Here is a 25,514-nt window from a genome sequence, read left to right as displayed (position 1 = left end):
GAGAAGGGTGGCTTTCTTTTTTAGTCTTTTCTCTGCTTCTCTCCACTTCTCTTTTGGCTGCGACTTCTCTGTTCATGAAAACTTTATTGGCGACCTCTATCAGCTGAGTGACATTCATCCCAGCAAAGCCCTCCAACTTCTGCAGTTTTCTTCTGATATCTGGGGCAGCCTGTGCCACAAAGGAGGTATTTACCATTTGTTGACTTTCTGGTGCCTCGGGGTCAAACGGGATGTATACATGGTATGCTTCACATAGCCTTTCATAGTAGTCTCTGGGAGACTCCCCAGGCTGCTGTGTGACTGATAATATTTTAGTCATGTTCATGGGCTTTTTGAGTCCAGCTCGGGTTCCCTGAAGGAGGGCTTCCTGGTATCATCAGATGTGGGCTTGTCCCTCTTCTGTGGTGAAATCCCATGTTGGACATTCTTCAGGTGTGGCAGTTAGAGCCCAGACAGCAGGGTTATTGATCCCCGGAGGTGCGTGATCTAGATACTGTCATGTTTCTCTCATTCTTCTTCTTTCTTCTGTATTAAACAGAGTACAGAGTAACTGTTGACAATCTTCCCAAGTCGGTCGATGGGTCTGGAAGAGGGACTCTATCAAGTCGACCATTGCTTGTGGCTTTTCAGAGTATGATGGAGTGTTGTGTTTCCAATTGAGGAGGTCAGTTGTAGAGAAAGGTTGATAATACATCATGGAATGGCTGGGCTGGACCGTTCTGTCCTTATTCTGCCTTTCAGGCTCTCTCATCTCCCTTACAGGCATTTGGAGAGCATTAGGTCTGGATCTGGGGTGCAGTCTGGCTTCTAGCCCTGATGGGGGAGGGTTCTCCAGGTCTGGGAGTGGAAGAGAGATGGGCAGCACGTCCAGGGCCAAAGGAGAGACAGATGAGGAGGAGTTTCAAGCTCAGGGGTAGGGGGGAGGGAGCCTGGTGAGTCATAAGGTGGCGGAAAGATGGGATCTTCCTCCGGGTCTCCTGCAAACACTAGGGAAGTGGTGGGTTGCTTCTTTGGCTCCCTGGGTGAGTCTCCAGATAAGGTAGCTAAAATCTTTGCCTGACTCTTCTTGCTATGGATGAATTGCACCCAAGGCTGAGGATTTTGGGCAATTCCAAGCCAGGAATCAATGTATCAAAATTGACCAGGGTGACCTGGGTTCCCAGTGAATATCAGCCAAACCCGCTGCACTATTTGAGCATCTAATGTCCCTTTCGGGGGCCATCCTACATTGAATATGGGCCATTCTAGTTCATAAAAGGTCCTTAACTTCCTGGGTGTCATTTTCATCCGGTAATCACCTGAAAATCCATTTTTTAAATATTTGAGCATGACCTCTAAAATCGTAGGCTTACTCTGTTTTGATCCCATTATTAATTCTTTTCTCGTGTTTGGTGTCATGGAGACAGACAAAGGGAGGGTATCCCCTCAGATGAGAGGACCAATCAGATACTCCATTGGTCACATTCCCGAGGGAAACTTTAGATGAAGCTTGGCCGTAGCAGACTCAGCTTTGTGACTTGCAATTGGAGTCTAATCCGATGATGCCCTGGACCATATGCCTTTCATTGTGAGACAGGAGAGCCCACTCAGACTCTGTAGACTTTCGGGGACCTTCAGGGCGCCCATCCGTGGAGCCACAAACTCAAACTAGACTGGCAAGACTATCCTAGCCGCACGTTCACATACACACACACACACGAGAGGCTATTACATTCCCTCCTGCAAAATTTTCTACCTGTAAGACCACTAAGCTCTCTGGGGAGTGATCAGGTCCCTCTTACACCCTTTTGGGTAGGCCTGACTTCTTTGGGGCCCCAGTCTTACCAGTTCTGATGTCAGGTCCAGGTCTTCACCTACCAGGTCTCTTTGAGTCCAGCATGAACGATGCAGCAGGGCTAACCTGAGGCGACGAATAGGAGACTGCTGAAATTCAGGCAGGGCATGCCTTCTCCTTTGAGATTCCTCACTCTGTCACTGCCTCGCCATTCTTCCAAACCGGTGTCAACAATGGTCCAGCCCAGTTGGGTTTCCCAGTCAGGTAACCAAATATGTTATGGAACCAGGCTGGAACGCTGGTGGAAAAACCAAGCAGCATTCAGAGATATTGGTGGATAGACTTATTTAACATTGGTGGGGCTCAGAGGAGACTGTTTCTCCAAAGATCTGAGGGCCAAATGCAAGTGGAAAGGGTAATTTATAGTTGTCAGCTTCCATATCTGTGGTGGGTTTTCATGCGCTCGGCAAACAGAGCAAGAAGGACTCAGGAGAGGGGTCTCTAAGCTAAAGACCAGAGCTTGTTTTAGTCCCTTTGGCCATCTTTGCCACAGTACTTTATTCATTTCTCCAACAATAAAAAAGAATGGACTACTGATACATGCTACAACATGGATGAACCTTGAAAACATCATGCTAAGTGAAAGAGCAAGTCACAAAGGACCACATATGACATGATTCCATTTTAATGAAATCTTCAGAATTTCCAATAAACCTTTTTATTTAAAAAAAATTTTTAATGTTCATTTATTTTTGAGAGACAGAGAGTGAGCACGTGAGTGAGTGGGGGTGGGGCAGAGAGAAAGGGAGACACAAAATCTGAAGTAGGCTCCAGGCTTTGAGCTGTAAGCACAGATCCTGATGCGGGGCTGGAATTCATGAACTGCAAGATCATGACCTGAGCCAAAGCTGGATGCTTAACCTACTAAACCACCAAAATGCCCCTCCAATAAAGCTTTTTAAAAAAACAACAGAGAACAAAGATGGAAAGTGTGTAGGACCAAAGGTGACATTCTTGGGAAGGTCTGTGGCAGGTATTCTGTAGAGATTTGGTAATAATGAAAAAGGAAATGAACCATGGAAATTAAAGGTCCTAAGAAAATAAAAAAGTAAAATACAAACCCATGTCTGTTCCTAAGTCACCATACACAAAAGAAACTGCCCTTCTTATATCAACATTGTTACAGCAAATACTCGGTGCCCAGGAAGAGACAAGTGACACGCACTTGGGGAATCAGAAAAGACTTTATTTCTCACCGGTGCTGGCCCAGCAGAGTTACCTCCAAAGGCTGAACCCCAAGCCCTGATGTGGCGTACTTTTATGCCTGGCCAGCTTCTGGGTACTTGGAAACTTTCTATCGGCTGCACAGGTGGGTGGGATTGCAGGGGCTCAAGGAAAAAATGGGGGGCACTTATCGGTTGTGCTATGTGGGCTGCAAGAGACAAGCAAGATTACAGAAGCCAAAAGTATGCAAGGGGAGTATCCAGCTATGGACATTTAGCTGACTCTTTTTTTTTTTTTATCTGTTTTTGCCAGCTTTCCTTCTCAACATAAGAGGGCACACTTAAACTAAGGCACACAGTACACTTAAAACCATGCTAGATTCCTGCATGGCCCTGCAGAGTCTCAGACCTCAGGCTCTGGTAGAACCATGATTGATTACTACTGCCAGGATCCTAGCAATCCCCCCACCTGTTGTGCTGTGGTGTGGTACAGATATATCATTCACCAACAAGACATACTGGACAGCTCCATGCTCTTGGGACAGAACTGAGCCAATTAAAGAATGGAGGAGGAGGGGGGGCAGCTCCTTGGGTCAGAAGTAGAAATAAAGAGATTCACCATAGATTTCTTGAAATAGCCATTTTTCTCTTTATGCAATTAAAATATGGCTTGTGCCAATTAGAGTTACATATAGATTGCCAGGAATATATTACATGGCTATGAAGACGACCAAACAAACCAATGATTATGAAGTGGCAAGTAAACCGGAATAAATTTTATATTATATGAAGTATATTTCTTACATATGTATGATATGTCTATTACAACGCGACACCAAACACAGTCTAACAATGTGAAGTCTTCTTAGACCTTCGTTAACCAGTAGAGGGAGATCCATTGCAAGAGTCTGTAGTGATTGAGAAGTTAACATAGGGCAGTAGGCAGGTCTGACTAGTGATAGTGATGATACTAACTTTAGTGTGTGTAACTCTTCACAGTTAATATCCACAAACATTTGGTCTTCATGACAGCTTGGCTAATAAATGAGGAAGCAGAGCCTCAGCTCCACTTGCTGAGGTGACTTAGTGTGTTTATTAGCATCACCCAAGGGGACAGGATGTTAGCACCTCTGCCATAGTGGGCCAGATAGGATACTCTTTTTCCCCCCAGTAGTTACCACTCTAGCTGGGATTACCCCTTCAAATATCTTGGCATGCATGCCCAAGAGAGGCTGAATACATCCACCTCTGTGTTGTGCCCAGGAGATAAGAATATTTCTCTTCGATACTTCTCTTCATCCCAAGCACTCAGCAATCTTTCAGTCTCTTTAATGTTTCAGTAAAGATAAGAAAATTCTGACTGTAAGAAAATTCTTCCTTGAACTAAGCTATAAATTCTTTCCAAGTGACTTCCACCTATTGAAAGGGCGGGCCTAACGCTGGGCCTACCCTGGCCGACTCCATCTTGTTCTGTGTCCTTCACCTAGACCACGCCTCCACCCCTTGAGTAACCTCCCGCTCACCCGTTCAAACTTCCTGGTCAAAACACACCCAGCGACCTGCGTAACAGGACTCCGACCCTTCCCCAGCCAATCAGGTGAGGCCACAGCCATTACCTCACCAACTGCCCCTAGGCCCCAATAAAACCTTTGTCCTTTTGAAACTCGCTCTCTCTCCCTGGTATCTCACCGCTGCATCGCTGCATCGGTGCAGGTAGGGGATTGAGCTCGAGCTCGAGCTAGTCGAATAAAGGCTCTTTTGCTTTTGCATCGGACTCAGCTCCCTGGTGGTCTTTGGGGATCACAAATTCTGGGCATAACACTATCACTTTTCATCTGCAAAAGGGACACTAAATATCCTCCCTACTTCATAAGATGCAGAAAGAGATAGGTGGAGCTAAATAACCCAATACCTTCCCTTACCCTGTTCAGGAGGAAGATAGTAAGCAGAGAACCCAGCTGAACTATGTCCAAACCTCTGACCTAAGAAGTTGAGATAGGGTCACCTGGGTGGCTCAGTGGGTTAAGCGTCTGACTTTGGCTCAGGTCATGATCTCACTGTCTGTGGGTTCGAGCCCCACATTGGGCTCTGTGATGACAGCTTGGGGCCTGGAGCCTGCTTCTGATTCTGTGTCTCCCTCACTCTCTGTTTCTGCTCTATCTCTCTCTCTTTCTCTCAAAAGTCAATAAACATTAAAAAAAATTTTTTTTAAAGTTGAGATAGTATGAAGCAAAGGAAAAAGAAGATAAAAACAAAGGGAAGCAAACCATGAGAGACTTAAATACAGAGAACAAATTGTGTGTTGCTGGAGGGGAGGTGGATGGGGGGATGGGTTAAATGGGTGAGAGCATTAAGGAGGGCACTTTTTGGGATGAGCAATGGGTGTCATAAGTAAGAGATGAATCACTGGGTTCTACTTCTATAGCCAAGGCTACATTGTATGTTAACTAACTTGAATTTAAATAAAATTTAAAAAAAGAAAAAGAAAAGAGGTTGAGATAGTATGTCTATTGTCGAAGCTGCTAAATTCGCATTAATTCATTATGAGACAATAGAAACCTAGTATCCCCATGGCAAGTTTTAGTTTGCTTCTTTGTAAAGCTATCCCCCTCTAAACTTTGCAATTGATATCCCAATGAAGCTGTTATCTTTTTTAAAAAGTTCCTTTGTAGAAAGTTTGTCTGTATCAATTCAGGAAACAGTCATGGAGCATCTATTTGATGACAGGCACTGGAACACAAAGATGAAGAAGTTAAAAGTCTGAAAACCCTCAGAGAAATTATACAATTAGATGCATAACTATTATCTGAGTCAGAAAGTGATGGAAGCCACAAAGGAATAACATGTATAAGCCATGAGAGTTTAGGTTAGGGAGAAATCCTGTCTAGGTGAGGGTATCAAGAAGGGTTATCCTGGAATGGCTGTGGGGTATATGATAGGGAATCAGTAAGAGGCTCAGGAAGGATTTCATGGTGCAGTAAATGTCTTTGTGGAGTTAGAGATCACCTGTAAATAGCTGATCCCATCAGCAACAAAATCTGGGACTAGTACTGGAAAGAGAAGAAAGTGGTGAAGGGTGGTGGTAGGAATGACTCAGAGCCAGAGTGATGGAGTCATGAATTTTGGAGGGTCTAAGGAGCGGCAAGTCACCAAGAATAGATTGACTGAGAGTTGCACAGGAGAAAAACAGGAAGTTTTGGTAAAGGGAAATTTTAGAATTTTAGATTTTGAAATTAAGCAGTTTCCCATTATGGTGAGGTCTGGGAGAAGGCTGCCAAATCATGTGACTGGGGTGGCATAGAATTTCAAGTTGGTGGAGGTATAGAGGTCAAGACAGTGTGAAGCTAGAGAATTTGGAGAGGCATTGACCTTGAAACCATTTAGTTCATCTTTATGTTTGCCCTTAAATGTAAAGGGCTTAATAAATGTTGGCTTGAGAAACATGCAGAAGAATGAAATAATCACAATGAGGTGAAGTTGATCTAGAAATATTTCTTGCATTATTGAGCTTGATATTTGGTCTTCGGGAAAGGCAATAAATGGGTGAAGAATATATCATTCCTTGCCATTCCTAGCCTTGTGTAGCTGATTGCCCAAACCCATTCGTTGATCACCTTGAGAAGAGTGGTGTCTTGAGACCAATCAGATATAATAGAGGCAGTGCACAGAGAGAAACTATTCAGTTTTTCCCTCTACCTTTCTGTTACATCTGACAGAATTTCAAGACTAATTTTAGATTTTCAAGACTAATTAATAATTCCAGTGAAATAAACAGATACTTGATAATCAATAGCTGTCTTCCCCTCTCTTCTCTTGCCTTCCCAAAACATAAATATTCACATAGACTTAAGTGTCCCCTATTCATCTGGCTTTTTATGGCCTCATAACAAGGCCTTTCCCAGCATCTGGGATCCAGCTGGATAGTCCTCTCCAGTAAACATTCATCAGCCTAATGGCCTGCCTCTAATCACAGCTGCCTCTTCTGTTTGAAATTGAGCCCCAATGACATAATGCTTAGAAGTACGAAGATAAAGCAAGTTCAGGGTGGTTGTACATTTCCCAAGTCACATCAGCTCTGGATCATTATCAGATCTATTTTAAGGGACAACTCAGTGTTGCAATGAACAGAACTTAATTGGATACATGATCCCCAAAGTCTCCATGTTTGTCAAAGCTTCTGGTCTTAGCAAGGCTTCTTTAGGAAGAGCTTCTTCTGCTGTGGGCTTACTCAGCAGGGGATACACAGCAATGTGGCTTCCTAGAAGAAGCTCTACCCATCCCATCACTCCAAACAGGACTGAAATATCGGACTCTCTTTAAAGAATATACAGTAGACACTGTAGAGGGCCATATCTGCCTGACATATGTGGTTGGGCAACTATTTTCTAGGTCATACCACCTTGCTGGTTTATAGATCTATTCTGAGACTGAAAATAGATTCCAAGAGACCACCTTCTCCACTTACCCTGGATCCAGAAAAATAAACTTCTATGCTATTTTTGATGAGCTAAAACAACTATTTACAAAGGCAGACAAGACCAGCCTCCTATGACTCAGCCTTCTGTATGCCTCCTCCCATGTAACCCCTCATTTCCTGATTCTGGGTTCCTCATCTTTCTCATTACTGCTTACCTTTGTGTTCTCATGCAGCCTTCCTTCGTCTCTTCCGATTGGCACAGGCTTACATTATGGCTCTTCCCAACAACTGGTCGTGATCTGGGGAGCCGCCACAATTGAGAACAACTGCTATAGAGAATCCCTCTCCATGGCCTTTCCTTCAAAGGCCAAGTCTCCAAATCTGTTCTAGTTTCCCCAATCTTGAGGATTCTTTCACTTGACATTGCGAGCCATTGTACCTACTTTTCATTTCTTTCTCTTCTTTAACTACTAAACTTATATCTCGCTTTCTTTAGCACCTGGCTTTATGCAGATTCCCTGGTCCTCACTCCAGGTACCCCATCTGGGATGGATGGGCTTCTATTGAAACTGTGCTGATCACACCCTCCTTCCTGCTTGTTATGTCCAATGGCCTTTTGTTCCTGTTTCTCCTCTTTGATTTCCATACCACATTCACCAAGTGTCACTGAGTGGTGAGGGCTGAGGATCAGGACAAGGACTTTGGATGTCCTCAGGCTGTTAAAGAACTACAACAAACTAATGAATATTCTTGAGCAAGGAATAGCATGATTAGCTGTGTGCTCTAGGGAAGTCCGCCTCCAGGTTAAGAAGGAAGAACTAAAATGGAGAGAGTCTCAAGGCAGAAAGACAGTTAGAGGGGCAGTGGCTGATGATGAACAATCAGGTTAGAACCACTAACAAAAGGGGGCTGGGGTGGAGACATCACAAAAGGAAGCCTTGATTCTATTGATAGTATTTTATTCTGCAGATGTCAAAGAGAGTCCTTTCTGAAGTTTTGCCTTGGAGAGGAGGGAGGGAAGGAGAAAGGCAAGAATTTTTTAAAAAATCAGTCTTACAGCACCCCATCTTTATACCCATCAATCTGCAATAAGGAGTGTTTGTTTTTATTTTTATTACTTTCATCTAGAACAGGTTAATTGCATACAAACTACTGCAATGGCAATGGTGATCTTTTTCCCCGTATCAAGCCTTAGAGAGACCCCAAGAAAGTAGGCATAAGGTCAGGTGCTGGGAATTTGTAGAAGGGGGTCTAAATTTTTTAGCCTCACATTGGGGGACTATGGCCTTGGTAGAAGAGAAATGGGTGGGACTTAGGTGTGGAGAAGGGAAACTACAGATTTTTCTCATCTAGATGCAAGCTGCAGAGCTGCCAACATAAACAGGGTGTGGCCACCATTTCTCACAAATCCTTGAAGGAAGCCACAAGTCCTGTGGGTTTGCACAATGCCCACTTCCTCCTCTTCCTTGCATGTCCCTCCCAAGGACACAGAAATAGAATTCAAGTCTTTTCAAGTTGGGTATTTGATAAATCACAAACAAAATGTACACAAGGGAAATCATGCTGTAGGCAAACCACTAAAGGTTATTTACTTTTAAACTCCCTGCATATAGATAAAAATGAGGTCTATCAGATGATTCCCACCCTCCTATTGCCATCCATTTTTCTTGTCCTTCTGGGATGAAGTTGGATGTAAGGACTGAGGATGGACTTTGGATTCTAGAAAACCTGAGCACAAATTCTAGCATTGCCTCAATATGTCTTGTGACCTTTGGCAAGCATGTCTCCAAAATTCCATTTTGTCATCTGAAAATGCATTTAAGAATGCTTTCCTTTCAGAGCTACTGTGGGGATATTATGAAATAAAGTTTGCAAAAAGTTCAATCCACACAACCCAAAGTGATAGTATATGCCTGTCTTCTTTCCTCATTCTCTTTACTCCACAGAATCTTAGAATTTTCCAGAGCCCATAAGGTCAACTAGTTCTGACTCTCTCTTGTTCTCTCTTTTCTTGATAGCCTATTTTCAGATTTTTATCAGATTTATTGAGATATAATTGACATATGACATTGCATTAGCTTAAGGTGTTTAACGTAATGACTGTATATTTGTATATATGGTGAAATGATCACCACAGTAGGTTGAGTTAACATTAATCACCTCATATCGTTACAATCTTTTTTTGTGATGAGAATTTTAAGATCTACTCAGGAAATTTCAAATATAAAGTATAATATTATAGTCACCATGCTATGCATTATATTCCTAGGAGGTATTTATCATATAACTGGAAGTATGTACCTTTTGAACACCTTCACCCATTTCCCTTACCCCCACCTCCCACCTCTGGCAATCCCCAATTTGTTCTCTGTTTCTATGAGTTTGTTCATTTTTAATTCTACATATAGGTGAGACCACCACTGTCAAGTATACTATTTTCTCCTTACTTTCAGTGCTGGAAAATCTACCTCTTTCTAGACCATCCATTCCACCTTTGGACTGGCCTATTGTTTTCCTATAATCTCTGTCTCTCTATCTCTCCCTCTCTTGTTACTCATTTAGTCCTGGTTCCAACCCTTGGAGTCATCCAAAAGATATTTTTACACTGGAAAGTTTCTGTAAAATATCTAGTGCTTTACAAAGGTAATTGCTGTTGTTTGAAATAGTTACACTATTTTGAAGCCAAAAGGCACTCTTGGCTTTCAATGCCTCTGGGGATATCTTTTTGGAACAAGACCAGAGACCAAGAATATGATGAAAGTAGGGCCAATGGAAATCAACTCCACCCAACCAAAGCTGGCGTCTTCTTTACCCCTGAGGCCAACCACCCAGCCAACCTTCCAATAGGTGCTCCCTGGGACATGTCATAATCCCACAACTAAGAGAGACCCAGTACTTGGGAGAGAACTGGCCTCCCTTTAAAGTCTTGTGAAGTCCTTCCCTTAGTGGCCAATTTAAAGTAGCTCCATCCATATTTTACTGATCTCTTTGACCAAAACCAATGCTTCAGGTGCTAGCAGAGATGGGTTTTCACCGTAGTTCTGTGCGTCTGGTCTTAGCCATCTGACCAAAGCCCAGAGTTTAAGAAGTTGTAGGTGAGTCTGCCCTTTGTCCTTCTTTAGGAATGGTGAATTCTACAATCACAGAATGGGAGTGTTGGAAGACTTTTGAAGGAAGGGGAGGTAGATCAGACAGGATGCTGGCTTCCCCTCTCCCTACTGCTCCGACCTTAACCAGAGGAGCTGGACTTCACCTATTTTACATTCTGTACTTCTGCAGAAAATTTTGTTTTGAAAAATGTTCTGCTTTTCACAAGTGGAAAAAAGGAAGGAAAGTGGACTAGAAAACACTCTTTTTATTATATAGACAGGAGATAAGAAGATTAAGACTCAGAATGGCAAATAATTTTTCCCAAGGTCACACAGCAAAAAGGTAGGAGAATAGGACTTGAATCAACATTTTTTTTTTTTTAATTCTCAAGTTAGTCAACATACAGCGTAGTCTTGGCTTCAGGATTAGAACTGAGGGATTCATCACTTACATAAAACACCCAGTGCTCATCCCAACAAGTGTCCTCCTTAATGTCCACCACCCATTCTCCCCACCCCCATCACCCTCAGTTTGTTCTCTGTATTTAAGAGTCTCTTATGATTTGCCTCCCTCTCTGTTTTTATCCCATTTTCCCTTCTCTTCCCCTATGATCATCTGTTACATTTCTCAAATTCTGTATGAGTGAAATCATGTAATATCTGTCTTTCTCTGGCTGACTTATATTGCTTAACATTTTTTTAAAAAGCTTTCAGTCTAGTGCTTTTCATGTTATTCTAGGCTCATGAGTGTATGCATGTGCAAGTGTGTTTGCATCAAAACAAATCACAGGTTTCCTTGGATCCTCTCTAGTTGCCAATGAGACTTCCAGGTTTTAGAATAAGGTAAAGCAGGGGTGTCTGGGTGGCTCAGTCGGTTAAGTGTCCAACTTCGGCTCGGGTCATGATTCTGCTGTTTGTGGTTTGAGCCCTACGTCGGGCTCTGTGCTGACAGCTCAGAGCCTAGAGCCTGCTTCAGATTCTGTGTCTCCCTCTCTCTCTGACCCTCCCCCACCCTCACTCTGTCTCTCTATCTCTCTCAAAAATAAATACACATTAAAAAACTTAGAATAATGTAAAGCAGAAAGAACTACTCCTAGAAAAGGAGATATAAATGAACAACTCAGGAAACAGATGCTGGGGAGGATGTGGAGAAACGGGAACCCTCTTGCACTGTTAATGGGAATGAAAACTGGTGCAGCTGCACTGGAAAACAGTGGGGAGGTTCCTCAAAAAATTAAAAATAGAACTGCCCTATGACCCAGCAATAGCTACTAGAAATTTATCCAAGGGATACAGGAGGGCTGATTCATAGGGGCACATGTACCCCAATGTTTATAGCAGCACTTTCAACAATAGTCAAATTATGGAAAGAGCCTAAATGTCCATCAACTGATGAATGGATAAAGAAGATGTGGTTTATATATACAATGGAATATTACTTGGCAATGAGAAAGAATTAAATCCTGCTATTTTCAGCAATGTGGATGGAACTGGAAGGTATTATGCTGAGTGTAATAAGTCAGTCAGAGCAGGACAGATATCATATGTTTTAACTCATATGTGGATCTTGAGAAACTGAACAGAAGACCATGGGGGAAGGGAAGGGGAAAAAATAGATACAGAGAGGGAGGGAGGCAAACCACAAGAGACTCTTAAATACAGAGGACAAACTAAGGGTGGATAGGGAGTGGGGGAGAGGGAAAATGGGTGATGGGAATTGAGAAGGGCACTTGTTGGGATGAGCACCAGGTGTTGTATGTAAGCCAATTTGACAATAAATTATATTCATAAAAAATAAATGAATTTTTAAAAAGGAGATATAGGTTCTAATTCCACCTCTCCTGTCAAACAGCTGTACAGACTTTCACTATCTCTCTCTTTGGCTTTAGTTTTATCATTTATAATGGGAAAAGGCTAGCCTAAATGGTTTCTACTTCTATTATTTTAAGTATATCTTCAGAGTTTTCTGGACCTCCATGCAGCATTTAAAATAGTACAGGCCCAGGGGCACCTGGATGACTCAGTTGGTTAAGCATCTGACTCTTGATTTCAGGTTAAGGTCATGATCTCTTGGTTGTGAAATTGAGCCCCACATGGGTTCAGTGCTGGGTGTGGAGCTTGCTTGGGATTTTCTCTCCCCACCCGTCTCTCTGCCCCTTCCCCCGTCTCTCTCAAAAAATAAAAATAAAATGAAATAAAATCTTTAAAATAGTACAGATCCAATGATCTTGGAATTAGGGCAAGTTTATAGTAAATATGTTATAAGTCTTTATTGAGCCAGTCAAATATTTACTGTGTACCTATAAAGTGTCAACACTGCAACAGATGAGAAGAAAAATGTGATGAAAGCAGAAAACACATTTCTTTTCCTACAAGTTCATCTTTCTGGGTTTTCTTTATCATACCCTACAAAGTCATCTGAACTGAAAATACCCTCTGCACCTCAGTTATATAATTTATTTGGGAGTTACCACATTAGAGCTTCATTCTACTTTATCTTGGTATGTGGCTTTAACCTTGTTAAAAGGCAAGCAGACCTTCGGCGGGGGTGGGGGGGCATGAAGAAATCTCTTTACAGTGATTTTCAGAATTCAGATTCCACATATCCAGTCTTGTCTAATCCGTCAGGATGGGGAAAGGATCATATCTGTTGCAGCTATGCCTATAATATGGTCCTGTGGATTGCTCAGACCCTTTCTCGAGTTCTTTTACAGCATTCAGGAAAGAGAAGCAGCTGTGCAAAGAACCGGGGATTTAAAGCTTGGTTTGGTCACTTAAGTGCTTTAGCTGTTATAACCTCAATGAGCTTCTGGTCTGTAACATGTACCTTTCCAAATTATTGTAGATTGAACTCATTCAGCAAATATTATTTTAGGTTTACTATGTGCCAGGAACTATACAGGGCACTGAGCTTATAATGTCTTCCCAGACTTTATAGTTAAGGCTGTAGACAGAACAAGCCAGCAAACAAAAGGAAGCACACAGTGTGATGAATTAAGTCAATATATTGCTGAAAATTATTGGCAATAACACCAGCAAAGGGTATATGGTTAATGTAGCCATTGTTGTGTATAAGTACGTGCACCTGGCTTTAAGCAGCATGTGCAGTGGAGAACAAACTCTAGATTAGGGATGGAGAGACTAGGATTCAAATCCTTATACAGGGCTGATCATTTGTCAAGCAATAAGAATTATTTCTTTTTCTCTCCAATACTTGATGTAACTTACTTCTTTTAATCCTCACGATCTGTGAAGTGGTCAGTACTATCATTGTCTTGGTTTTGCGGTTGAGGGAAATGAAAAGAGATTTAAGAGTGATGTGTTGGCTTGCCCAAGACCGCACAGCCTGCAGGTGGGTATACGGGGTTAGAGATGGACTCTGGCTGACATCAGAGCCCTGCTTAATGCCCACAGATAAGGTAGCAGATGTAGGACTGCTGTGTCATTTCAAAAATGCTATCAAAGTAGTGGTGGTGGCTCTCAGACCATGCAAACTATTATATATATATATATATATATATATATATATATATATATATATATAAAATATATATCCATATAAAATATGATGTGTAATATATTCATATAATACACATTATATGTACTTTTTATTATAGAGACATTTAACACATGTCATATACTCTACTTCTGTATCTTTATCTCCAGGTAATTCAGATCAAGATAAGCAGGTTATTGATGTAGTAATCATACAAAATGATTGATAATTCACTTTTATCACACTCTAAAAGTGTAATCGATGTATACTATAGACTCCTGGGTTGAAATGGGGAAGAATTGTGGTGTAACTTATTAACACATTCCTTTGATGTGACTGTGAATGTGAGAAAAAAGGGGGCAAGGAATAGGTGGCCATTTATGGGCTTTCTCCCCACTGCACTGCACAATGAATGGTGCTGTTACATCTCAGGGGTGCAAGTACTTCTAAACCTACCCATCTTCACTCAAATCAGTAATAACTTTCCTCCCAGCTCTCAAAGCAACTGTCTGGTTGCCCTTCTCAGTTCCTTTTCACTCCTATCCAGCTTCCACACCTGCTTCCACACAGCAACACTGCTCTGTTATATTGTTAAACACATATTTGACAACTAGTTTCCTGTTTACAAAGAAATAATTAAAATTTTAAAAACAGACAAAAACAAAACTTTCATATTTTCCCTCTTGCCCATGGGAGAAAGGTCAAACCCCTTAGCATGGTATTTACCCAGAAAATATTTATTGAGCACCCACTATGTGCCAGGTACAGCTGTAGGTGCTAGGGATATTTCAATGAACAAAAAACACAAAAATTCCTACCAATCCTGGTTTTCCTAAGCTTACAATCTAAGGGAGACAGACAATCAGTATCAACAACCAATCGATTCTATGCAGTGGGAGAAGGTGATGCATCCTATCAAAAGAACAGAGCAGGGTAAAGTGGAACAAAAGTTCAGAAATGGAAAGAAGGTTGAAATTAAATAGGAATATGCATTACATATTTGCAATTATATATACAGCATATGCAATTATATACCTATCATATGCAGTTGTATATACATATATTTATGAAACAAATGTTTTGCCATCTTTGCTTTGAGTTTCAAAGATCTTCCACAATTTTCCCACCTCTCACTGTCTCTCAAAACTAGACTCCTGTTATCCTCTCTTAACCCTGTTCACACTGCACTTCTGCCATGCTGACATTTTTAAAGTATCCCAAGTACTATGCTCTCCTCTGCTTTTGCAAATGCTTTTCCTGAACCAACTGTCACCCAACCCCCTCACACACCAGATTTTCATCCTGGTAACCCCATACTCACTGTTGGAACCCTCATGTGTTGCAACACATCTCTCAGAAGCTTCCACCTGCTATGCCCAACATCCAGGACACTATACAATACTTCTCTTGGGCACACCTATCACATTGTGCTGTGGTTTATCTGCTTTCTGTTTGTCCCATATATTATGTTGAACATTTTGAACCTGATAATAATGTTTTATTATTTTTTACATCATCTACAGTTAGGTCTATCAAACCTGGTGCAACGTTTGTGATCAGTTGATAATATTTGTACAGAATGAACACTGGCAATTCAGTGTTGAACTTTTATTTTTAACTCCTTTCTTTAATCTCTAAAGGGGATGCCAGTGTTTTACACCTCTATGTGCTTCATTCCACTGATTAAAGGAGAAAAAACACCTTGACCCCATAAAATCTGGTCAGAACAAACTATGATGATAAGAAACACAGAATTGCCTCTCTAGGTATTTCAATTTCTGACATATTTATTTTATTAAAAAAAAGAAAAAAGCGTAAATCTGTGGCCCAAGAATCCAACCACAATGCTTGGAAACAAGTGGGAAAAAAAGGAGTATTTGGTGCAAGTTGTATTAATAACTTCCTTCAGTAAAGTGGTGACATTGACAATGAAGGTGGTGATCCAGATAATGCAAAATTGCCAGTCTAATCTGGGCCTGTCAGTTTTGCATGAACAGTGCATCAGATTAGGATGATAATGATCTCCACAAAAGACCCAATAAATGCTGTAGAGGGGGATTTGATGTTGGAAAGAGGTAGAACACCTGCTTTCCAGCGTCTCTTGTGACTCAGGGAGTCTATGATTCTGTGACAGAACAAAGCGGTTTCTTCATCTGGATTTTCACTCCCCAGGAATCTCATTTTGGGGCCTGCAGGCAGCAAAGAGAAGATACATGGCCATGGGAAGGAACATCAACATAACAACCGACTTCATCCTTTTGGGATTTTCAGAGCATCCAGAGCTTCAGGCTTTCCTCTTTGTGTTGTTTCTGGGGATCTATTCTGTAACTCTGACTTGGAACCTGGGCCTTGTTGTCTTGATCAGGATGGAGTCATGCCTGCACTCCCCCATGTATTTCTTCCTTGGAAACTTGTCCTTTGTTGACATCTCATACACGTCCTCCATCACCCCCAAGATGCTCTGTGACTTCTTCAAGCAGCAGAAGACCATCTCCTTCGTGGGATGTGCTACTCAGTTTTTCTTCTTCATCAGCATGGGGGCCACTGAATGCTGTCTCCTGGCGGCCATGGCATATGACCGCTATGCTGCTATTTCCACCCCTCTGTTCTACGCAGCCTTCATGTCACCCACCATGTGTGTGGGGATGGTCATTGCAGCATACACTGGAGCGTTCCTCACGGGATTGGTCCAAACAAGCTCCATATTCCAGCTGTATTTCTGTGGGCCACGAGTCATTAAACACTTTTTCTGTGACCTGGCACCTCTGTTAGTCTTGTCTTGTTCTAGTACCTTCCTCAGCCAGGTAGTGAACTTTCTTGTTGTGTGTGCAGTTGGTGGGACGTCAGCTCTTGTTGTCCTGGTGTCCTATTGCTACATCATTGCTGCTGTCATGAAGATCCATTCAACCCAAGGGCGGATGAAGGCCTTCAACACCTGTGCCTCTCATCTGACCACAGTGATTCTCTTCTATGGCTCTGGTCTCTTCTCATATCTCCATTCTAGTGCTGGCTACTCACAGGACCAAGAGAAGGTTGTGTCCATGCTCTATGGAGCTGTGATTCCCATGCTGAATCCCATCATATACAGTTTGCGAAATAAGGAGATCAAAGATGCATTGAAAAAACTCAAGAACCAGAAGAAGCAGATGTTCCCTCTGTGTCTTATGGTTCTCTAAGTTAAAAAAATCTTAAATTGGGGCACCTGGGTGGCTCAGTTGGTTAAGCATCCAACTCTTGGTTTCAGCTCAGGTCATGATCTCATGATCATGTGAGTACAAGCCCCACATTTGGCTCTGTCAGCACAGAGCCTGCTTGGGATTCTCTCTCTCTCTCTCTCTCTCTCTCTCTCTCTCTCTCTCTCTCTGTTTCTCCCCCACTCAAGCTCACTCTTCCTCTCTCTCTAAAATAAATAAATAGACTTAAAAAAAGTTTGCTAAAAAAATCAAGTTTTGTTATATGTAAATAGGCATTATAATAAATGGGTCACAGAATGTAAGTAACAAATTAAAGAAGTTATGTCAAGCAAGATCCCCAACCTACATGTCTGTTGCACAATTAGGCTCAACAAAGGTTTTTCTTCCCTTTACCTTTCTTGTCATGGACTGATATGGTTTCAATTTAGGTCACTTGCAATAGAAAATAAATATGCTTTTGGATGACATTCTTTAGCTTTATGACATCAGATGCTGGGTCCAGAATGCCATATCTTAGAGCTGGTTAGATCATAATTCCAGGACCACAAGCATCCACCACAGACCTCTTTACAATATAACACTGCTCATACCAATCCATTCATTACTTGGGACAAATTTTCTGTTCCCCTTGCCCTTGATTTGTACCTATCCAATGGTTGATACTGAACAGGAAGTCTGACTCTGGTTTAGGAACCTGAGAGCCCTAAATAGTTGTGTCTATCAATGACTGTTCAGAGCCAAGAGAAAATAAGGTACCTATAAACTATGTCTGAGATGAGCCAGTGGTCACATATGTGGGGTCATGAAGTCCACTGGGCCAGAAATAGGAGCCCAAATCAGCAGATCCAAAGTTGGGAAGTCACAGTGAGCAAAAACCAGACATAAGGTTAGGTGAGAAACTCTAAAGGAGAGTAGGGTCCCATATGCTTCATTTTCGTGACTGAAGCCTCCTAGTGACTGGGTGGGACCACTTGGTTTAAGGAACAGGATCAGGGAAGAGAGACTTCCCCTGGAAATTCTAATTCTGCATCTGTTCCCTGGACAGTTCTCACTCTTGGCCCTGTATGGATATTTCCTCTCTGTCCTCACCCCATCCCCAACTTACTTTCACTTTGTGTTCTAGAGTTTGTATATTGTCTCCCATCTCTCTGGAATTTGACCACAGCCTGTCCCACAGATCTGACATCCTTGCTTTCATTTTTATGCATTATCTCAGAAGGAACCCCACTCCAGGACATGAGATAGGACAGCCAAGTCAGTGAGTTTGCAGCAGAAATAAATGTGGATTTTAAATGGCCTGTGATCCTATTTTACAAGATGGTTCTTGAGCAAAGGACAAAGATTTCTGAAGTCCTGCTTCTTTAATGGTTGTGGATATAAGTCATGGTGAATAATGACAGCCATCCCTAAGCCATATCAACTTTGGCTATAACTAGTTTGCCTCTTTCTTTCTTTCTTTCTTTCTTTCTTTCTTTCTTTCTTTCTTTCTTTTGTTTACTGTTTATTATTTTTGAGAGAGAGAGACAGAGACAGAGACAGACAGCAAGCAGGGGAGGGGCAGAGAGAGAGGGAGACACAGAATCGGAAGCAGGCTCCAGGCTCTGAGCTGTCAGCACAGAGCCCAACGCGGCCTCAAACTCCCAGACCGCGAGATCGTGACCTGAGCTGAAGTCGACTATTTAACCAGGCACCCCAAAGCTGGCTTTGCTTCGCTCCTTCTTTCAATTCATGCTGCTATTTGATCTATTCTCTGACCACTTGGATTATTTGTAAAGGGTTCCTTGATCTGATCTTTGACTCCTCCAAACCAGGTTAAGAGTTACTGCAATGTGTTCCCATAGCATTCTCTATTTCATCTATCCGCACCTATGACACTTTATTACTTTTCCTTGTTTAGTTATATGTCTTCTCCCTGAGTTGTTAACTTTCTGTCTAAACTGCTCTCACACAACTGGGGAAAATTATGTGCTTAATACATATTCATTTAATGAATGAATAAAATTCAAATGCACTTGGCAGATAATTTTGAGATTTTATGCCAAAGGAAGGGAATTAACACTTATCGGATGCTTATTATATGCCAGGCATTGTGCCCAGCAGTTTTTTAAAATTCTGTTTCAGTTCTATAGCTTACACACAAATTCCTTGCTGAAAAAAAAAAAAAAAAAAAATGAAAACACTATGGGTAAGAAAATGCCTCCTTTGACCGTAATTCTCAGTTTCAATTCCTTCCTGCTCCCCCCAAGAGGTAATGACTGTTTATGTTGGTATGTAAATTGACAGTTTTTCTGTCTATGTGTTAACATTCATATATGTACCCCTATGTAATACCGCTTTATGTGGCTCTGTGTGTATTTACATAAACGGTATTATACTGAATGATCCTTCCATACCCTGCTTGCTTTTTCACTCAACATGATTTCTTGGAGCTCTTTCCATGCTATACATATAACTCTACCTCAGTCTTAAGTTATTTCATAGAATTGTCACACCAAAATTTATGTACCTATTGTGCATTGATGGGCATTTAGGTGGTTTCCAGTTTTTGCTAGTTTATTACGAACAGTGTTGCAATATATGAGTTGTATATACCTCTTCGTGCTAATACCCAATTTTTCTGGTAGAAACAGAGAAGTTGAATTGCTATTAATAGGGTTTGTGCATATATATGTTATACACACACACACATACTATATATATATATATATATATATATATATATATATATACACACACATATATATATGTGTATATATATATATATATATATATATATATATATAATTTAAATTCAAATTAGTTAACATACAATGTAGTATTGGCTTCAAGGGTAGAACCCATTGATTAATCTCTTACATATGACACCCAGTGCTCATCCCCAAAAGTGCCCTCCATCACCCATTTAGCCCCCATCAACCTCCATTCCATCCACCTCCCCTCCAGCAACCCTCAGTTCGTTCTCTGTATTTAAGAATCTCTTATGGTTGCATCCCTTTTGGTTTTTGTCTTATTTTTCCTTCCCTTTCCCTATGTTCATCTGTTTTGTTTCTTAAATTCCACATATAAGTGAAATCACATGGTATTTGTCTTTCTCTGACTGACTTCTTTCACTTAGCATAATACACTCTAATTCCATCCACATTATTGCAAATGGCAAGATTTTATTCTTTTGATCTCCCAGTAATATTCCATTATATATATATACATACACACACACACACACACACACACACACACACACACACACATCTTCTTTGTCCATTCATTGGTCGATGAACATTTGGACTCTTTCCGTAATTGGGCTATTGTTGATAGCGCTGCTATAAACATCAGGGTGCATGTGCCCCTTTGAATCATCATTTTTATATCCTTTGGATAAGTACCTAGTAGTGTATGGCTCCTTTTTAATATAGAAGGGTTTGTATATTTTTAACTTCTAATAGACACTGCAAATTCTCTCTAAAGTGGCTGTGATGCTCCTGCCAGCAACCTCCTAGGGCATCTATCTCCTCATACCCTTGATGAAAGATGATATTAACAAAACTTAATTTTTTTCCTACCTGATAACCTCTTTATATGTATTCTGTTAATCCTTAAAATGATCCTACTGGATAAGATTGTTTATTGTTTTCATTCACATACAATGTACTATATACTACCTAAAGACTCTTTATACACACTCTCAGCAGTTCTCACAACCACATATGAGATAGGGGTCTTAACCATTTTTATCCAGGAAATAAAATATGTAAGGCTCAGGAAGGAGGTCAAGTAACATACCCAAAGGCACACACTAACAAGTTAGGGAGATCCTAAGTACATATCTACATGACACTAAAGACCATTAATTGAAAATACACCTTCTCATATGTATGCTTGGCATTGCCCAGAAAACTAAAACAAATTCTGTCAAAAACTGACTATTTTCTCAAGTCACGCATAATTTAAGTGCAAAAAAAGAAAGGAGAACTGACTTCTGTTAAATAGTTAGGCCTAGTTTCGGTAAGATCATCACTTATGTTATACACCAGGAGTGACGACCTTCATTTAGAACAGCATTCTTCAAAAATGGATTTCTAGGTGGAACAGTTTTATAAACGGAATTATCACACGTGACCATGAAACAAGGGAGAAACTAAAATATTAAAACAAAAACAGAATGGAATTAATAATGAATTTGTAATGCCTTTCAAGGTAGAAGTAGTGATGAGGCTCCCTCCCAACTTAGAGCATTTGCATCTAGGTTCAGATAAAGAAATATTCAGCTGTGCTGTGGTCTCAGGGGAGGGACAACAGTTTTGAGAGCAATATCAAGACACTGGGGTCAGGGGATAATAAAGGAGGAAGATTGATGTTTTAAAATCTAGCCCTGGATTAAGCCAGTTAAGAAGAGAGACAACATTGTATCACCACCCACAATGAATTGTTTATACTGGAGGACTCTAGAAGAAATAGACTAACAACCACCTTCCTAGCAACAATTTTTCTGTATTCCCCCTATCAACAGGGTGAACTGTATCACTGAACAAGGAAACATGAACTCTGGCTACCTTGGCTGCTAAGAAATTCTGAGCAAAATCTGTGACCCATCTGTAGGAAGAATTTAAGTCATCTGGCATGCACTTTTATTCTTATTCCTGGCTCTCCTCTGCATCCCAAACTTGTGTCTCTTACCATTCTTTATTACCATGCGTATTTTATATATCTTTGCAAACTGCTTGCTCAAATATTTGGGAGCAAAAGAGAATATAAAAATGTCCAAGAGTTGGGGCGCCTGGGTGGCTGAGTCAGTCAAACATCTGACTTTGGCTCAGGTCATGATCTCATGGTCCATGAGTTCAAGCCCTGCATCAGACTCTGTGCTGACAGCTCGGAGCCTGGGGCCTGCTTCGGATTCTATGTCTCCTTCTCTCTCTGTCCCTTCCCTGCTTGTGCGCTCTCTCTCTCTCTCTCTCTCTCTCTCTCTCAAAAATAAATAAACATTTAAAAAGAAAAAAAGAAAAAAAATGCCCAAGAGTTTGCTTTACACACCAGGTTGGTGTGTTTGGAAGTGAATTGGTCACATAGGCTGCTGATCTCTCTAACTTCTGCTCCAGTCCCACCCATCCCCCTACTCTGTAGTCCTCCTGGACTTCTCCCCATCATTCTCCCAGTTTTGCCTCTGTCTCTGTCTCTCTCTGCCTCTCTGTATCTCTCTCTCTGTCTTGGAGGACCACCCTGACCCCCTAGTCCAAGTTGAGGCCCGCTAGTATGTTCTCTTAGCACTCCAAGCTTCCTTTCCATACCCTTCATCACTGTTCCATGTCTGTCTTCTGATTTGACTACAGTCTGCATGCCTGACACACCCTGTGTGCACAATAAATTTTTGTGAGGATGCTAATACTCAGGCCACATCCCAGAAAGCCTTTAGAGAGCTGTAAGTGACCTACCAGTGACGAACCCATTCCACTCCCCGCTTTTCACAAAGACTTGAAGCTCTGGGCGGGTGGAGTCCTTTGCTAATGGCTCACAGCTGTAGGGTGAAAGCGTCCCTTTTCCAGCCCCACAGCCCTTCCCTGTGGTTCCACAACAGCTGGCAGCTGCCTGTCAGCAGCTTCTCAGCCAGGAGGTAGAAGCTTGCTCTAAGGGAGACCGAGGTGTGGGCTTCGGTCTGGCAGCTCTGAGTCCTGTTTTCGGGGAAATCACACCACTTCAGCTCTGCTGCAGGAATTTTGGGGCCAGGGACACTTTCCTCCTTCCTTTCATAATTATAATGCCTCAGTGCAAGAAATTGGAGAAGAGACATGTGGCCTGGCTGTTTGCAAACCATGTTCCAGGGGATCCCAGGGATCCTGCACAGGCCTTTTCCAAGAGGTGGGGAGGAGATGAAGCCACTGAGCTCTGGGCCCTGGCCCTTGTTCAATCCACAATCCATCAAGGCAGCTTCTTTCTTTCTTTCTTTCTTTCTTTCTTTCTTTCTTTCTTTCTTTCTTTCTTTCTTTCTTTTTACATGTTTTATTATTTTTTTAAGTTTATTTATTTATTTTGAGACAGAGAGAGAGAGCACGCTCAAGTAGGGGAGTGGCAGAGAGAGAGAGAAAGAGAGAGGGAGAGAGAGAATCCCAAGCAGGCTCTGCACTGTCAGCACAGAGCCCGATGTGGGGCTCAAACTCATGAACTGCGAGATCATGACGTGAGCCAAAGTCAGATGCTTAACCCACTGAGCCACCCAGGCATCCCTTGTACGTTTTAAATATTAGCTTCCATGTAAACTTGCATTTGAAAGTATGTTTCCATTGGTAATATTATATTTATAATTCGTGGATTTAAGGGGCGCCTGGGGAGCTCAGTGGGCTGAGTGTCTGACTTCAGCTCAAGTCATGATCTCACAGTTTGTCGGTTCGAGTCCCACGTTGGGCTCTGTTTTGACAGCTCAGAGCCTGGAGCCTGCTTCAGATTCTGTGTGTGTGTCTCTCTCTCTCTACCCCTCCTTGTGCTCTGTCTCTCTCTGCCTCTCAAAAATGAATTAACATTAGAAAAAAAAAAAACAACTTTTTTTAATCCATGAACTTAATACAGTCCTCTAACTTTGTGAATGAAGAGGTGACAGGCCAAGGAAGAGAGGCGATAACAAGACTGATTTTTAAGCTTAAGTCTCCTGACTCCTGGTGCCTCGACTGTGCACTTTTCTTTACACACACACACTCACACACACTCACACGCTCTCACACAAACATATACACTCACACACACACACTCACATACATTCACACATACACACACACTCACAATACTCTTTCACACGCACACTCATACACAATCACATAACTTATAAACACACACACCAGGGAGGTGAAGGGAAGTGAAGGGAAGTGAAGGGAAGGGGGGCAGAGATGGCTACCGGATGTTAACATCCTGCTACCAGTAAAGTTGGTCTCAGGCCTTTCTCTACCCTGGACCCCAGGGCGCCTCATCTTTCCTTCTCTCCATCCTACTTGTGCAGTGACCAGCTCTCCTTCCCTCTCCCCACTCTAAGCAAAAATTCTATTGTGGTCACTTTGTGAGACCAGCCGTCCTTCATCTTTGGGGGGGTGCAGGGAGAGGGAAAGGCAGGGCACTCCTGGACCCTGTGCTCTTCCAGGGGAAACAGCGTTGCTCCTTCTGGAGAAAGGACTTGGGTGAAGGAGTTCTGTCACAGGGAGGAGGGGTGTGATAGCAGGCAAGTTTGCTTCCCAGGGCCTGACACCACGGTTCGTGTGTGGCCGCCCACTCTGTCTGTGGGGAATCAACCACTCACAATAACCACGACGGGGCAGAAGGTGGCTGGCCACACGACGGGGCAGAAGGTGGCTGGCCAAGCTGAGTCAACCTGGGTGGCATTCTTCCCCCCTTAGGTACACAGGCAAAGATACATTTCTCCAAACACAAAGATTCAAGTTCAAAACCAAGAAAGGGAAATATTTGAGTGCCAGAAAGAGAACTCAGAATCAGAGCAGTTGGTGGGAGGAGAAGCTCTGTGGCTAAGGGGCTTTCTGCCTTAGCCCACCTCCGAGCAGGGGTACTGGGGCATTAAGGACTGTGGGAGGTGATCCAGGCCACTGGGTTGGTGCACAATGTTCAAGGGGGTGGGGAGGCGGTGCTGGGAATCAAGAGATGCGGTCTGTCTCCGCCACCACCTGTGAGACTGCCACCCGCTTGCCTGTGAAAATGGTTGTGATGCTTGCCATCTTCCAAGAGATATCAGAAGCCTGGGCCTGTGTTCACACAAATGTGGGGACTGCCTTCACACAGATGGCAAACCGAGAAATGAACCTAAACGCCGGTCCAGTAGGAGTATCAGGCCTCAGCAGAGACAGACTGAAAACCGCCTGGGAGAGACTCCTTCCCAAGCCAGAGCAAACTAGCCTCCCTCAGCAAGCCCCAGAGGGAAAGCAGTTCAGGAGTCATAAGTTACAAACCACAGGAGGAAACAAGCCAGCAGCAAGAGGAAGTAGCAGCAGGAACAACAAGGAGGCAAATGTACATGCCGTGACCCATATGGGACAGAATATTCCCAACATTTATTAGTCAAAGATCACCACTGTGGCTTTCAGCCAAAGCAAGGTAATTGAATTGCAGAGCCATGGACTATGCGTCATTCAGATGTGGCAAAGGAGCTCCACAAACCGTTTCTTTATAGATGCAGAAACAGAGATTCAGAGAGGGGAAATGACTTGTCTGAGGCCACCAGCAGGTTAGCAGCAGATGAGGAACAGAATCCAAACTCCGGAGCTAGCCCTGTGCCACTTTTGCTGCTCCACGATGCCCTAGTTTCCCAGGTAGGCATGAAAATCGTAGCTTCA

The 25,514-nt window shown here is 42.3% G+C and overlaps 1 protein-coding gene and 1 long non-coding RNA gene across 2 annotated transcripts in view; one reads left to right on the top strand and one right to left on the bottom strand.

The window, feature by feature from the left end:
* LOC122200419 overlaps nt 1–25,514 on the bottom strand; it is a 35,350-nt gene that overhangs the window by 4,037 nt on the left and 5,799 nt on the right. The window contains exon 2 of the long non-coding RNA XR_006193807.1: nt 1,825–2,072. This is a non-coding gene — a long non-coding RNA (uncharacterized LOC122200419). The remainder of the gene's footprint in view (nt 1–1,824; nt 2,073–25,514) is intronic.
* Nucleotides 16,182–17,225, top strand: LOC122200418 (olfactory receptor 5A1-like). The gene has a single exon (XM_042905997.1). It carries the CDS (start codon nt 16,213–16,215, stop codon nt 17,173–17,175), a length of 963 nt encoding a protein of 320 aa, XP_042761931.1. The 5' UTR covers nt 16,182–16,212; the 3' UTR covers nt 17,176–17,225.

The sequence above is a fragment of the Panthera leo genome, chromosome D1, assembly GCF_018350215.1.
Source record: "Panthera leo isolate Ple1 chromosome D1, P.leo_Ple1_pat1.1, whole genome shotgun sequence".
NCBI lineage: Eukaryota > Metazoa > Chordata > Mammalia > Carnivora > Felidae > Panthera > Panthera leo.
The sequence above is the reverse complement of the archived record's forward strand: the minus strand, read 5'-3'. Positions and strand labels throughout refer to the sequence as shown.